This window comes from Ailuropoda melanoleuca, chromosome 13 (genome assembly GCF_002007445.2).
Source record: "Ailuropoda melanoleuca isolate Jingjing chromosome 13, ASM200744v2, whole genome shotgun sequence".
NCBI classification, from domain to species: domain Eukaryota; kingdom Metazoa; phylum Chordata; class Mammalia; order Carnivora; family Ursidae; genus Ailuropoda; species Ailuropoda melanoleuca.
In genome coordinates this window covers 783,266-799,388 of record NC_048230.1, presented here as the reverse complement: position 1 = coordinate 799,388, position 16,123 = coordinate 783,266, and the positions used below count along the sequence as shown (strand labels likewise).

The window sequence follows — 16,123 nt, the reverse complement described above, 5'->3', positions numbered from 1 at the left end:
ATCAGAACATACATGACTAACTGACACGTCACTGTTGGTGGTGTTGGCACCCACGAGGGTGCGGCAGAATGTCGTGACGCTGAGATTTACGGAGCCCTGGACTCACTTAAGGATCCTTGCTCTTTATCCAGGGATGCCTCAGTGTGGTGACCGTTCCTGCTGTCAGTTTTTTGAAGGGTGTGTGACTTAATGTTGTCTGTGGGTGATGGAATGAATAGAATGTACTGGCTGGAAACTGTTGCTAGCGATTCTCTTCTGTGGTTTAGAAAGGGAGAGAGCTGATGTCCCTCAAGCGGTGTCTGTGACTCACACAGGGGAGGCTAGATGACAGCCGGGGTAGGAGGCTGGTGGGCTCCGTGCCTCATTTCCAAAAGCAGCGAGTCTCTGGGGCAGCCATGTTTGCAAATGGCCCTCCTTCCTGAACTGGCTTCCTGCACCCATACCTTTGTCCTTTTGCATCCGTTTTCTGAAGCTACGTTTCTGAGAACCTCAGCCGGCTCCCACAGTAAGGAAAATCCACGAGCCCACTTAACAAGGAGGCTCCGGGTACTTGTGGCTCAGTGTGGTCCTCGGCATCCAGATTCTTTCCCCTCTCCCCTCTGCCATCCCCTCTTGTCGCCTTCGTCCCGCGGGCTCGAGCGCTCGCGTGCCAGGGTGGCTACTGCACTCTAGGTGCAGAAGGTCACCTCTCCTTTGGCAGTCCTTGAGGAGACCTTTCCCCACAGCTCCCTGCAGGCATCCCCTCAGGCCCCACTGGCCAGGGGAGAGGTTTGGCGACCACCTTAGACTGATTATGATTTACTCTCTAGTTCCATGGAGGAAGAGGGGAAATCGGACGAGATGGTGGCTCTGCCACTGAGGAACATGGTGGGGGTGGCACTTTTACACGAGCAACTCACATCTCCATTTGTGTATCTTCGCATGTGTCAGCCCTCTGTTCTACCTTCCGTTAGCTGGGGGCCCCTGGTCAGGTCACTTAGCTTCTCTGAGCCTTAGCTGTGAAATGGGGTGGCGGATATCCACACCATGGGCTGGTGGTGAGAATACATCTTGAGCTCTTCGCAGAGAGCCTGGTGATCATAAGTCACCAGTCGATGTGGCTACTTGTCTTTCTGCGTGCTGCCCGTGTGTCTGTCCCCGTGCTGGGCCCGGGGACGTTGCAGGTCAGAGAAGGTCAGACCTGACCTCTGCCTCTTAAGGAGCATCCAGTCAGCGAGGGAAACCAGATCTTTTCCTAAAATTAGGGCAACACTAAAAGGTGCAGGGCCTGCGGGAGTGCTCCCTGTGTGTTAACTAACGCTCCTCACTGTGGCCACTGCCCTCGGGTCTGCTTCCAGAACAGCAGAGACCTGCAGACTGGCCTGGGGCAGCGGTCGTCACCTCCCAGGCCCGTCCCTGCTGTAGGCTCAGCAGTCTTGATTTGAGCTGTTCCTACCCATGCACACTGACAAGCCCCTGGTCTTCCTGGGTATCCTCTCCTGGACACGTCACTGTTTGCCCATGTGCCCTTTGCTCTTTCGTGGCCCTAAGTGGGCACAGAGCGCTGTGTGCCGGAGTGTGCACAAGCCGAGGGCTGTGTCTGCAGACTGTACCAGGAGGACAGGGGCATCTGGTGGGCTCCAGTGATCAGGTCCCTGTCACTTCTCCCCACAGAGGGCCATCCGTGTGCGTAGCCACTCCATGGAGACCATGGTGAGCAGCCAGAAGAAGCAGCACAGCGGAGGCATCCCTGGCAGCCTCAGCGGGGGCATCTCGCACAACAGTGTGGAGGTCACCAAGACTACCTTCTCGGTGAGTGCTGCAGGCCCTGGGGCAGCTCACAGTGCCCGGGGAGGGCCCCCCAGGCCTGTGAAGGAGGGTCTGTGCGCCCAGGCTTGGTCCAGGAGTCCAGAGCAGGGACTGGGGAGATTGAGGCTGTTTGGGGGTGACCCCTGCCTGTGAAACGGAGCCTCAGTCCCAGGCCCAGCTGGGGCTGGCCCAGACTAGACACCTGCCCGTTATCTGTTCTCTGAGTTCCCTTGACAACTGGGCCTCCTCCTCGGGGCCCACACTGCAGAATGGTTCTGGGGCACATTTCTCTGCCCAGGGGGGCTTGGGACCCAGGAGGGGTGTCCTCGCTTTGTTATTAACGATCACAGGAACCACCCCCGGCTTGCTGTGCACTAGGGACTGAGCGAAGTAATTCACATTCTCTCATCTGATCCCTGTAACAGCTGTTTGAGGTAGGAACTGATGTATTCTCCATTTCAGATTTGAGGAACGGAGGCCCAGAGAGGTTTAGTAACCTGCCCCAGGTCACTTAGCTAAGCTGAAGAGCTGGGATTTGAATGCACATCTCGCTGACCCAAAGTCTTTGCCGTTGATCACTGTGTGCAGTTCCCAAGGCAAGAGCCTAGCGTGGCTGTGGGTTTGGGCCTGGTCTGCTTGCACCAGCAATTGGCCAGGTGAAGGAACCACATAGGTGGTCCATTTAAAAAACAAAGTGACTTTGGATTCATATAGACTAGGGTTTTCTTTTCTTTTTCAAATGGAATACACTCACCTTGATACTCAGGATTAGTATCATAAGTGGTCTTATATAATTCATTGACATTACCAAATATTTTCATAGCTGTTATCTTGTTCCACCCAGAAGGTCTGTGAAAGGAGCAGGGCGGGACAGTTATCCCCATTCTGTGGATGAGGAGACTGGGGCCCAGAGAGTTTGGCTTCTCACCCAAGGTTGCACAGCACACAAATGGCAGAAGTTGGGGCCTGTGTTACAGGCCTGGTGGGCTCTGAAGACCAACTGTGGTCTCTCCTTCCTCAGTCTCGTGCTCATCCCCACTGCATGTGGCTGAAACAGAGCCACATTCTTGGTGGGTTCCCTCGGCCTGTGGACCTGGGTCTGCTTCTCTCGTTCTGTCTTGTTCCTGAGACACCCAGCTTGGACCCAATTATTTGTGAGGAGTGGTTGGAGAGTCAGAGCCCTGGGTTTTCGTCCCTGTCCTGCCAGCAGTTCGCTATATGACCTTAGCCCAATCCCCTCAGCCTTCTCTTCGGTAAAGTGAGAGGCTGGACCAGGTCACTCCCAGGGCTCCCTCAGCTGTGTGGTTCTCGGTCTGTGACCCCCTTAACCATCCTGACCTTCTCAGTATGTTGGGCTCTTTTTATGGTGGCCCTGACCCCTGTTCCTCCAGGAATTCTGGTCTTTGGTGATGATTACATGGGGCCAAAGGTTTGGCTTAAGAACACAGGAAAGCAGGCTTCAAGTGGCTGGAGTCTCGGGGTCTCAGCTCCTGTGACGTAGATCCTGGCCTTCCCAGCTGCCTTGCCATTTCTGGGACCTCCTCTAGACCAGATGGGGTTGCAGGAGCTATTTGTAGACCAGAAAGGGGGGTGAGGGGAAGGAGACTGGGGTCTGGGTGGGCTGTGAGCACTCACATTGGTGGTTTCATTGGCAGCCCCCGGCGGCGGCGGCAGCGGCGGCTGCAAAGAACCAGTCGCGGAGCCCCATCAAGCGGCGGTCGGGGCTCTTCCCCCGTCTGCACACAGGCTCTGAAGGCCAAGGCGACGGCCGGACACGATGGTAACAGTCCAGGGCAGGGTGTGTGGGTCCTTCCTCCGCTGCAGCCACCAGATGCCCAACCTTGGGGAGGGCTTCGCGCAGCTCGGGCGATGGCTTCCTTCTAACCTTGGTCCGCACTGTAGGCACCTGCACATCCCGGTCACTCCCTCCTCTCTGTCCACTGAAGCAGATTTGGCCAGTCTCTGTTCAGGACTTTCCAGAATTATCTGTGTCACATTCGGACCCAAACTAGAAACGTTGCTTGGATTCTTTTCTTTCTTTACCTCCTTTTTCAGTGCTCACTCAAATGTTCGCTCTCATGGAAGCCTTCCTTGATTCGGCCAGACAGTTCATTGAACTTTCCCTTAGGGCTTCTAGAATGTTTTCTCTTTTGTTAAAAGCAGCTTTCATATTGCATCATACTTAGTCTGTTCTTGTTAATTGTCTCTCTGATCCTATAATGGTCGCAAGCAACGTTTCGGTGCTTGCTTGCTGCGTGCTGGGATCAGTGCTCAGGCAAGAACTAGAGAAGACACAAACCCGCCTTCCAGAAGCTTACAGTCTTGTGAGGGAAAGGGAGACATTTAGGTTGGCTTGCAGGTTGCTGCCCTGGATGGTGGCACCGACCCTTGAGCTCGGGCTTGCAGGATGAAGGGCAGGTTTATGGAGGGGGATGAAAATCTGTGTTTGGAACCAGTACCTGTGAGAGTCCTTACAGCCTACCTGGTAGAGAAGTGCAGAATTCGGATGGTCAGAAGACAGGTCTTGAGCAAGCAGCGAGGCCTTGGCTGCAGAAGGGAGTCACTGGGGCACAGGTGGTGTTCAAAGACAGAGCAACGAATACAACCACCCAAGGTGTGTAGAATGCCTCGGGAACACCAGTATTTCAGGGCAAGGGGAGAAAGGGAAGGAAGACAAGAAGCCTGGAGTGGAGGAATTCCAGGAGGGAGGGTCTGCCGTGTCAGATGTGCGGAGAAGCCCTCCACCATGGCCCAAACCCCTGCTCGGCGGGGACAGTGAGGAGGCAATTAGCAGCCTCATTAAAAGTGCACTGAGGCGCTCACCCCTCTAGCACGGCTGTCATCAAAAAGACACATAACAACAAGTGTTGGCAAGGATACGGAGAAGTGCCGATCCTCAGGCTTTGCTGGTGGGAGTGTAAACTAACGCACCGGCTCTGGGAAGCAGCCTGGCAGCTCTGCAGAGTTAAACACGGAGTACCTCGTGACTCAGCAGCCCCATTCCTGCTAGATGCCCAGGAGAAAGAACGCATGTGTCGGCAAGAAAACTAGCACACAGATGTTCCTGGCAGCGTTACTCATAGCAGCCCAAAGTGGCAATGATCCAGATGTCTGTCGCTCGGTGAAGGGATACATAAAATGCGGTGTAACTGGAAAATGGGATTTTTAAAGGAGTAAGGTACTGATATATGCTACAACTGAGATGAACTTTGAAAAGACCGTGCTAAGTGAAAGAAGCCAGTGACAAAAGACCACAGCACGTCATGGGATTCCGTCTGGATGAACTGTCCAGAATGGGCAAATCTAGAGAGGCGGAAAGTCGATTCGTGGTCGCCAGGTGCTAGGGGAGGGGAGGACAGACAATGGTTATGAGTGGGTCTGGAGTTCCTTTAAGGGGGTCTAAAATGTTCTAAAATTATATAGTGTGATGGTTGTACAACTCTGTGAATATGCTAAAAAGCATTGAATTATACACTTTAAGTGGGTGAATTGTACATGAATCGTATCTCAGTAAAGCTGCTATAAAAATTGCATCGAGGACAAGGCCATCTTGTCCCCAGTAGGGGGCACAGGACAAATTGTGGGCGTCGATACATGGTTTTTGTTAAACTCCGGGAGAAGGAAGCCCTTGGGCCCTTGGCCAAGAGTAGCCCATTTACCAAGATGCCCTTCCCTGCCACCTCGTCCCACGGATCCAGGGAGCTCATACAGTGGCCTGTGTGAAGGGTGTTTCGCACGGTGACCCAGCCAGCACCGCCACAGAGTCCCTGTGCTTTGGGTTATTTCCCTGCTGTGGGAGTGGCTGTCATAGACCCGCCTACTCTTGACTTAGAGCCCTGCCAGGTGGGACAGCCAGTGTAGGTGGGGAGTGGACGTGGGCTTGGAGGCATCAAGCCAGGACTTTTGCTTGATTGCTCTTGACTTGCCTAGGAGCCTAGCGTAGCCCCGCTGGAGCAGAAAACTCTGTTGTCCGCTGTGGCTTGAGGTGGGCTTGGGGGATGGCGGTCCTGGTAGCTGTGCTCTGGCAGGGGTGCTGGGACCCTACAGGCTGTGTGGTGCTGAGAGCTGGTTGGGCCCATCTCAGGCCTGGGGGTGGGATGGGGGTTTAGGGGCTGGCCCCATGGCCTCACCCCTCTTTATTCCTGTTTCCTTAGTGACAGTGCATCCAGCAACCCCAAGACCCCGGATGGTGCACACTCATCTCAAGAAATAAAGTCTGAGGCCTCATCCAATCCCAGCTCTCCAGAAATTTGCCCCAACAAGGAGAAGTAAGAGAGCGAGGGTGGGGGCAGGGCTGGCTTTAGCCACTTGGAGCCTTGGAATACGTGGAATACGCTTTCTGCTGAGAGCCAGCATTTTTGCCTTGAGAACTCTGTGGAACACAAAAGCCAGCAGGCAGGGGGCATGGGGAGTCACTGGTGGACAAGCTCAGTCTCTGCCAGGTCTGCCCTGCCTGGGGGAGGATCTCGGTGCGTGACCAGGCCTGCCCGACTCCTGTTCCCACAGGCCCTTCATAAAGGTGAAGGAGAATGGCCGAGCCAACATCTCCCGCTCCTCCTCCAGCACCAGCAGCTTCAGCAGCACGGCGGGGGAGGGCGAGGCCATGGAGGAGTGTGACAGCGGGGTAGGTGTGGCTCCATCCAACCCTGGGGAGCAGGGAGGGGTGCCCTGGGCCCAGCCAGACACCCGCTGTGTGCATTAAACTAGCTGGTGGGAAGAGCCTCATCCAGGCTCTACCGGGAAAAGGGGAAGTATGGAAACAAGAAAGAGGTGGGCCAGTCAGCTGTCTCCACTCCCTAGGAGTGACACAGGAACAGCAACAGAGGTCCAGAGGCCAGACCTAATGGGATCCCTGCCATGGGGTTCCTGGCAGGAGAGGAGAGGGTCAGGGGCACTTCTGGGGGCAGCAGAAAGACAGGGCAGGTCCACGTGGAGAGTGGGAGGCAGTGACTGTGTCGGGCCTGCCGTGGCATGGGCCACCCTGTGGGGCCACTGAGGATGAAGCTGGCCTCACTCACCCGGCCTCTCTCCCCAGAGCAGCCAGCCGTCCACGACCTCACCCTTCAAGCAGGAGGTGTTTGTCTACAGCCCGTCCCCGAGCAGCGAAAGCCCCAGCCTGGGGGCAGCTGCCACCCCCATCATCATGAGCCGGAGTCCTACAGGTCAGTGGGGTCTGGGGGTGTGCACCCTGTGGCTGGAGGGGCAGGGGCTGTGTCGTGACCACTGATCGTGGGCGTGAGCCCCAGCCACACTGAACCAGGCAGTTTCCGCTCCAGCCCCGAAGTGTTAGGCCCTTGAGCTCTGCTAGCTCACTTCCTCTGTTCATCAGCCTTAAGATGCCTGTGTTCTTCTCATCTCCTTACTTATGGGGAAACTGAGGCTCCGGAAGTTCAGGGATTTGGTAGAGGAGTTGGGATTTGAAAGCGGGGGCTCTTTTGCCACACCCCATCACCAACGCCGGCCACCTATGGTGCAGTGAGGGCCGTGACAAGTGCAAGGGTACAAAGGAGGGTGAGTCTTGCAGCTGGAGGGAACCACATGTGGTTTCTTGGGCTGCAGTTCGCAGAGGGGACAGGTATGAGAGGAGACGGCACTGGCACTGGGCTGGGGCCACCATGGAGAACTGGCAAGGAGTTGAGTATTGTCCTGCTGGCGAGAGAAGCCATTGGAGGGTCTTACGTAGAGAAGCGCTGTCTGGTCTAGGTGGCCGCAGCTGGCTGAGTAGACAGGATTTGTGGGAGTGGATGCAGGGAGGGAGATCAGTGAGGGGTCGTAGTGGGCAGTGGGGGTGGCTGGGCTGTGGATCAGGGGTGTCTGGAGCAATGAGAGAAGGATGTAGATTCAAGACATGTCAAGGAGGTAAAATTTTCTGCTCCGTGGTGGGGGTACAGGGAGAGCAAAGAGTGTGGGCCTTTGGGGGTTCTGGGATCCCTGTGGTCAGGCAGAGTACGAGGGGCAGCTCTGGGGAGGGGACATGCACGGTAGGTACGGCAGGGTCCCGTCGCCCAGGAATCAGAGCCTCGGTGTCTGGCTCTCGAGGAGGGCAGCATCGTGTGGGGGCAAGCGCAGGACTGTGGAGCTTGGGTCCAAATCCTTGATCTGCCACTTGCTAGTGATGCGACATCAGGCAGGTCACTGAGCCTTTCTGTGCCTCAGTTTCCCCAAGCAAAGGATGGAGGGAGGGGAATAGTTCCTACCTCACGTGGTTGATTGTGTGAAGATTAGATGAACTTATACTTGTCAGAGACTTAGGACCGTTAACCTGAATGTTTGTTAGATTAAATAACAGAAATAAAGCAATAGTGTAGTTAGTGGTACTCGACTCGGGGCACACTGCTCCCCAGGGCACATTTGACAATAACTGGAGACGTTTCTGGTTTTCATGATTGTGGGAGGGGACTTGATGCTGCTTAAACATCCGACAAAGTACGGAGCCAACCCCCCTCCCCCCCAGGGATTATCTGGCCTGAAATGTCACTAGGCTGAGGCTGAGAAACTTGTCGGATGACAGACACACCCAGAGTGCGAGTTCACGCGCTTCCTTTCACTCAGCGCCTGTGCTGGGCTGCTGCAGAGCTGGGTTCCAGTCCTGGCTGTGGCAAGGACAGGCTCACCTCTCTGAGCCTCAGTCTCCCCATCTGTAAAACCCCCAAAGGCCCAGACTCTTTGCTCTAATATAAATACCCTGATTTTTTAAAAATAAGGCTTCATTAAATATTGATGGAATGAGTGAAAGAATCTGTAACCAAACCTGGCTCCTACTTGGTATTAAATAAATACCAAAGTGAATAAGGTTCTGAGTAAGAGGAGCTTTCGAGAGGGTCTGCCACTAGCTGAAGGTCACCCGGGGCAGAAGGGGACCTCAAACGGGCCTGGGGACTCCACCCCGTGCTTCCTACCGCACATGGCGGGCTTCTCTGCAGCCCTTTCCCCGCGCAGTACTGAACCCCGGCTGCCTCCTGCTGCCAGCCTCGCGGAGGCCGTGCTGGGAGCCTGCAGGACCAGGGTCAGTTTGCAGACCTTTGCAAACCTGTTGTAAGCTGCTTGGCTGCATCTGGGGAGAGACGGGCCAAGCGGATGGGGGTCCCTTGGGAGGGCCTGATGTCCAGTCTTCTGTAGTCTCTGGTGCCCCCACCATTGGTCATGTCACACCTGGACACCCAGGGCCCCGAGAGGGGATTGGCAGGTCCGACTGAGAGCTCCTCACGCTGCTGGCTGGCACCCCTGCTCTGAAGCATCAGAAGAAGCCAGCAGCCTGTGGGTGGAGTGTGCTGACCTGTAGACGCCCTCGGCCGGAGGAGAGCCAGAAAGCTGAGCAGCCCCCTGCCAGTGGTGTGCTGGTGGTGGTCCACGCCCGGCTCCCCCGCCGCACACACGCGCATGTGTGCACATGCTCGTTTACTGTAAACTTTTTTTTTTTTAAAGATTTTATTTATTTATTCGACAGAGATAGAGACAGCCAGCGAGAGAGGGAACACAAGGGGGGAGTGGGAGAGGAAGAAGCAGGCTCAAAGCGGAGGAGCCTGATGTGGGGCTCGATCCCATAACGCCAGGATCACGCCCTGAGCTGAAGGCAGACGCTTAACCACTGTGCCACCCAGGCGCCCCTATTGTAAACTTTCTTGATATAAATAATGATACATTAGAATTCTTTGTTCTAAATCCCGTATTGCCAATTGAACTTACCAAGCACTCTGATTGGTGTCTGTCTAACCTTTGTATTTGTTGGCGACTGGAAGTTGCAGATGACCAGCAGGTGTAGTTCTGACACGACTGATGATTGATGTTTTGTCAGAGACGTAAGCAGCTTTGCTGAATCACATGCTGGTTCTCAGGTGAGACCGGTCCTCTGAGAACAGACTCCGGGGTGTGTGGCGGGCCTAATGTCGTGGCTGTGGACGCAACACATTTTCAAATTTCATCTGTATTTTTTGACATTTTCTGCATGAGTTGAAGCCTAGACAATGAAACAGTAAGTCGAGGCCTGATTTTGTAGTGTCCACTGGTTTCCGTGGTGTGCGTGCTCGGCCATGGCTTGGCCACGGCTGAGCCCCGGCTCCCAGTGCGCTGCGGGGCGGGGCGGATGCGCCAGACGGACGCCACGGACATAAGTAACCGACGAGAGCAGATAATGTTAAAAGGCAGTGAAAGAATTAGGGAGTGAGGACTTTTGAGTATTTATTATCTTTGATGAATATGATTATTGAATTGTAAGCTTTTATAATTTAATTTTTTAAAAAATGCCTGGGTTTATCAACCAGCCCACATTTCTAAAAATTCCTAAAGATTTGAGAGTTAGCTCTGACAAATTGCTGCGGGTCAGCTGGAGTTCCCGGGGGAGGGGGTAGGTCCCCCGCACCCCACACACAGCCCTCGTGACCTCTTCAGCTTGGCCCACTTTTCATGGACTCTTCTTTTTCCTAGATGCCAAAAGCAGAAACTCTCCGAGGTCAAACCTGAAATTCCGCTTTGATAAGCTCAGCCATGCCAGCTCTAGTGCGGTAAGGATTAGGGGTATGAGGGTTAATGGAGGAACCTCCCGCATTCCACATTCCAGCCCTCTCCCAAAGCCAGCTGTCCTTGCTGGGGGCTGGAGGAAGGGGGTGCCTCACACAGCCCACTGGGAGAAAGGAGAGCTCTGGTCAGACCTAGGGGTGATGCTGGAGTCCCTGCATGGTGCAGACATGGGCCTGGGGTGCCAGCCACCTCACCCTCCTCCTGTGTTAGAGTCACAGCCTTGGACGCACACAGGTGTGAGCTGGGAACTCCTGGCTCCTGGGGCCTCACGTCCCTTCCTTCGCTCACCAGAGAGCTGAGAGCTGAGCGCACAGAAGCCGCGGTCGGTGGGGCTTATGTTGTCTAGTTATTTAAAACTCTTGTATGGGTTTTTCTTGAAACAGGGTCACTAATGTGAAAGAGGAGTCCTTCGCTTGTCAAAGGTGGGTCCAGTGTTTATTCTGCTGTGGCCACGAGGGCAGGTGTGTCCACTTTAAGATCAGGGTACTAGTGGCCAGAGGGTTCCTGAGCTGGGGAGGGCCGCTCACCTCTTCCTGAAGCCTCTGTGCTGGGCCCAGGGTCTGGATGGAAGAAGGCTGCAGATGGCCTCGGGTGCAGGCGGGAAGGGTGCCTGATGCGATTGTGCCAGACTCACTGAGTTGGTCTCCCTGCCCTGGGAAGGGCCCAGTTCCAGCAGGCAGGGGGCAGTAGCCCAGAGCTGACCTCCTTCCCTCCGACAGGGGATTCCTCAGTTTGTCCCCTTGTCTCCCTGTTCTTGGTAGCCTTTCCCTCCTTTTGTCTTCGGCCAGGGCTCTGGGCTGAAATGTGTCCTCCCTGCCTGCTCAGAGATGCCCCAGCCCCCTCAACATTGTGTGGGATGACCCGAGGGAGGGCTTCTCAGCTGAGGGAGTGTGTGGTTTTCAGCAGAGCGGGGCCTGGGTCCAGTTTGCCACCACCAAGGCCTGACCTCCTGCTGGTAAAGTTACTAGAGATCCGTTTGAGTTCCCAACCCTCTCCCGGCGTGGGGCTCTGTGGTGGCGGGGTACAAGGCACAGCTGGAACCAAGCGGGGGCCAGAGCTCCGCCCACTGTATAAACCTGATCTGTGAACAAGCAGAAGAGACAATGGGAATTCTGACACTCACCCTCACCCCCCTGTGTTCACCACATGAGTGTTTGTGCCCAACTGCTCGTGCTGCCTAGCATCTGGCACCCTTGTCTTTGGCCCTCCTGTCCCAAGCCCGTTCAGCGGGCTGTAGCCGCGGGCACGCATTCTCCTTCCCTTCCTTACGCGGTGTTTGGTCATCCTCTCCCTCCTTCTCTCCTCCAGGGAAGCCCCGATTCTGTCTCGGAGAAGGCTCCTATTCCAGCAGTTTGGGGGTGCCATCCACTACTCTGACCGTCACAGTCCTGCTGCCCCACCGGCCACCTGCCCACCAGAACAGCTGTCTGTCTCCGTGTCCCGAGCTGGCCACCATCCTGCCTGTCCCGTTGCCAAGACACCCTGCAAGCACTCTCCTTCTCTGGACAAGGCCTCATTCCTCTAGGCTCCCGCTGCTCCTGACCGCCTGTGTGATGTGTTTCTGGCCCATTTGTCATCTTGTTTTGTGCACAGAGGAAAGAGTTGGGCAAGGGGGATCTGGGCCCTGGGGCCTTGGCCAGAGACTGGAGAGGCAGAGAGCGGTGAGGTGGGGTGTGGAGGCCGCCAGCACGATGCTGCATGGGGCGGGGCAGCACTGTGGCTGGACGTGGCAGGCACAGTGAAGCCATTTAGTGGTGGCGGAGGGACCAGTGTAGCAGGAACCAAGATTTGTAGCCGTCCTCCAAGATGTCGTGCTCGAGTCAGCAGTGTTGTTCCCACAACTGTGCGCTTCTATGCTAGCAGCTGCTTCCTCGCCCATCTGCTGACCTCGGGCTCAGCGTTGCCTCCATCCCTGCGGCCAGCATGTGCTGCGCATGTGTGGACGTGGCTCTGCGTCGTCGTGGCTGTGGGAGAAGCCCTGGGCCAGTCTGTCCCCTCGGGGCAGCTGTTTTCCCCCAGGCGGCGTGGGCAGCCCGGAGCAGGAAGGAATTCTGGAAGGGCAAGCTGGCGAGCTATGCTCTGGGGCCTTGGCTGAGGAGAACCGTGGGGTGTGGGTGGGGCTGGGATCAGGGCTCCGCTGGTTGTGGAGGCTCGTGGAAGAGTTGCTCCAGCCCTCCACTCAGGTCAGAGCCGGGGAGGCGAGGTGGGGGGTGACCTGTCCGCCTCGGTTGATGTGTGGGCGTAGAAGGTAGGCATGAGGAAGGAGCGACGTCCTTCTGTGATTTCTGCTCCTGGCATCTGTGGGGGGCCCAGGGCTACCTTGGGGGCTCTTTCCAGCTGCTGTGCCCTTTGGCCTTGTTGGTGCGTGGTCCCCCAGTTCCCCTCCACCGCCGGTCTGTAGGCAGCGGTCACGCTGGCAGGGTTTTTACGACCTGGGCCCCAGCTGGATGCAGCTCAGAGGCTGCCCGCCGCCCACCCGCCCGCCTGGCCAGAGTCAGCTCGCTCTCAGGAGTGGCCCCCCTTCCCCTGTGTCTCTCCCAGCCCCGTCGGCTGCGTGAGAAGTCACTTCTGCAGCCTGGCCCTGGTGGAGGTTAAGGCGGGGTGTCCTCTGAGTAACACACAGAGTCTGCAGAGCCCTGGGGATGCTGCCGCTTTGGGGGCATGGAGGGCCCCTGTGACACAGGATAGCCCCGGCGCCTCCCGCTGGGCTCCTGCTTCAGTGAGCAGATGACAAGGATTTCTACCAAATGTTTTATTTGCGTCGGGATCTGGGCCTATTCCGAAGTCAAAGCAATCCCAAGTCTATGTTATTCTTGTTTTTGACTGATGTGACAGTTTCCCCATTGCTTTTGCCATTAGGGCAAAACCTTGATCCTTTGTCTCTCACTCCTGTGGACATTGTGGGATCCTATTTGCAGGCTGGGTGGACCTCTCCCCTCACGCTATTTGGGAAATGTGTTTACTTAAAAGACTAGTCCGGTAAAATTTCTTCCAGTGAGAAGGTCAACAAACGTCTGTTTAGGTTTTATTAAAAATCACTGTAGCAGCACCCACTGCATTCCGGTGGCGTTCTGTTGGCTGGCTTTCTGGAGGAACTTGAAAGGTCAAACTGCATTTAAAACAACAACAACAACAATAACAACCCACAACAATTCCAGGTTCTGGCTTGCTTCTCGGGTAGCTGGTGTTTACAGCAGCTCGTTGGCTGTACTGTGCTGTGTTGGGGTCTGGGGGTCCAGGTTGTCCCCACCCTGTCCTTCTTGGGAACATCACACCTGCCTCCGTCCGCTGCTCCGGCTGCTCTTTCTGCACCCCCACCTCCTGGGAGGGCTCTGAGGCAGTGGCCAGGATGGCTGGGTGTGTCCAGGGAAACTGGGAGGCACAGGCATTTCCCTACAAAACAGACCTGAGAAGTGGTCTCTACCTTCTGTTTGCTACTGGGGGTACACTGTCTGAAATGTCCCTTTCTCTGGGTCCTGTCTTACCTTCTCTAGAAAGCCCAGCCCATCTATGGCTTCTAGACTAGACATGACCAGCCCCCGAGGTCCTAGAGCTGACGGGGAGGAGGAGGACAGGGAGTGGGCAGTCTCATCTCACCCCTCTGGACCATGGGGCAGGCAGCTTGGGTTCTTGAAGGCTGTTTCCTCCATATTTTCTTGCATCCACTCTGGGCCAAAGTTTCCTTTTATTGCTGCACCCAGTTTTGGGGCTCAAAGATTTGCTCAAGTTTCCTTGGTCCCTGTGACCAGACTCCGCCTGATGGTGCTCGTGCTGGTATTTGAGGCACTCTGCTTGTGATCTGGACACAGGAGAAGTGTTTCCTGGACACGTCTCTGCCTCTGGGAAGAAACTATAGTGGTCAGGCTCTGCAGGGCACTCGTATGCCTCTGCTCCGTTGATGCTTAACAACAGATGCAGAACGAGCTTGAGATAGAAGGTCTGAGCTAGAGTTTCTAATGAATGGAAAATGATGAATGAATGAAAATGAGTGAAAAATATTCTGTGGTTCAGCCTTGTTGGCATCATCTCAAGGTCCAGGCCTTCCGGGCCCCTTTTGACATCTAATCCATCCATATCCTCATCCAGCTGAGAAACCTCAGCCCCAGTGAGGGAAAATGACTTGCTGGAGGTCGCACAGCCAACGAGTGGCAAAGCTGGGATTGGAACCCACAGCCTGGGGCCCGTTCTTCGGCACTACCTACGCGGTCGGTTGAACAGGTGGCTGCGTGTGCTGGGGCCCTGAGTTTAGGACGAGCCAGTTAGCTAGTGCCTGGGCACTGGTTGGGAGCTGTCCGCGGTCAAGGTGGGACCTCAGTCTCTTCTTTCCATCAGGAGGGAGATGTGCTCAGTTTTCCAGTGAGGGCCCTGGGGTTTTGGATGTGGCTTGAGTGAAGAAAATGAGAGAGGAGAGAGATTTTAGTGGACCATTCCTGGTAACCTCAGTTCCTCAGCTCTGGTCTGTAATGGGGGTGGAGGCCAGGGCAGAGTGCAGTTAGTAGCCCTCAGTTTCCCCTTCTCAAGTTCAGAAGAAAAGTGGTAAAAGAAAACTCTATTCTGTTCTCCCTGATCCTTAAACCGAAGTGTTTAATAAAAGCATAGGCTCCTGTGCCCAGGTAGGGTGGGAGCCAGAGTCACTTTCTCACCCCGACTGGTTAAGGTGCCAATGCAAACACTACCTTGCTCATTTGATTCTGAGTCAACAGAGACAGGTTGTTGTGGGGGGACAGCCAGGGGTCAAGTAGGTGGCTGGCAAGGACCCACGGCTTCTCCCCAGGCATCTCCCTTTCTCCAAGGTGACAGTGGGTTAGTGGAGTTGGCCGAGGCCACCAAAGAGCATTCTATAAGCTCTAATGTCTGTTTTACTACAAGCCCCTTGCCCCCCGCCCCCAACCCCACATCTCCCTCCTTTCAGCCGGGCCATCTGCCCCTTTGGGAGGAAGGAGACCACCTGCACTACGGCCAAGGACAGCAGAGCCCTGCCTAGTGAGAGGCTACTGGGGCGATGGCTCTGTCCTGTGCCTTACCAGCCCTGGGGAGAGGGTGTTTGGCTGGAAGACTGGAATTTAGATGCCATCATCTTTGGTTTTGTAACATTTCCACTTGGAACGGTCAGTTCCTCCTTCCCGCTCCTTTGCACGTATGCCAGCTCTCCCCCGCCTTGGGCGTTACCCTTCCACACTCCGGCCCGGGGAGTGCTGATGTTCTAGTGTGAAGAGATTGCTTTGTGTGATAGAACCTAAGAAGTGTAGCTTGGAAATGATGACCCATGTGATGATGACTTTCCTTTCTTTCCTCTTCTTGAGGAGTTGATTCGTAGACCCCGACTGCCTATGTAATGTAAATAATGTACATTTAATTTATTGCTACGGTAGCACATTGTATTTGTTAATGTATAAAATTCTAAAAGGTTGACAAATGTATATTTTGTTGCTTAAATGTGTCTTTGCAGAAATTGACAATAAATAACATATTTTGTGTCCATCATCGTTCAGACTTCTTTGCTTGGGGCCCCAAGCCCTGAGTGGCATCTTCATCAGAGGTTGAATACTGGCAGCCTACCAGCCATATCTGTAGATGTGTGACTTTGGCCTGAAGAGTGTTTTAGAATACTTGAATTAGTTGCCGATGTTTAGAAAACGGTTGATGTTGAGACCACAATTAAAATGAAAAAAACAACCCAACCTAGAAATATCATATAAAATCTGAATTTTTTGCTTCTCTTAAAAAATCAGATGTTGGATCCACTCCGTAGGGGTGGCACAAGTTGGTCAGCGCTCCCCAGAGGCTACCCCTCTGGTGAGACTTGAGTCACTGCAGG

General features: G+C 54.9%; 1 protein-coding gene across 6 annotated transcripts in view; it reads left to right on the top strand.

The window, feature by feature from the left end:
• Window positions 1-15,786, top strand: part of RAP1GAP2 (RAP1 GTPase activating protein 2) — a 177,507-nt gene extending 161,721 nt beyond the window's left edge. For all 6 annotated transcript variants that reach the window (XM_034640330.1, XM_034640331.1, XM_034640333.1 and 3 more), the window contains 8 exons: window positions 1,654-1,791; window positions 3,444-3,568; window positions 5,943-6,056; window positions 6,295-6,412; window positions 6,824-6,950; window positions 10,213-10,289; window positions 10,689-10,727; window positions 11,614-15,786. In XM_034640330.1, coding sequence (XP_034496221.1) covers window positions 1,654-1,791; window positions 3,444-3,568; window positions 5,943-6,056; window positions 6,295-6,412; window positions 6,824-6,950; window positions 10,213-10,289; window positions 10,689-10,697 — 708 coding nt within the window. In that variant the 3' untranslated portion in view covers window positions 10,698-10,727; window positions 11,614-15,786. The remainder of the gene's footprint in view (window positions 1-1,653; window positions 1,792-3,443; window positions 3,569-5,942; window positions 6,057-6,294; window positions 6,413-6,823; window positions 6,951-10,212; window positions 10,290-10,688; window positions 10,728-11,613) is intronic.
• Window positions 15,787-16,123: the final 337 nt, after the last annotated feature.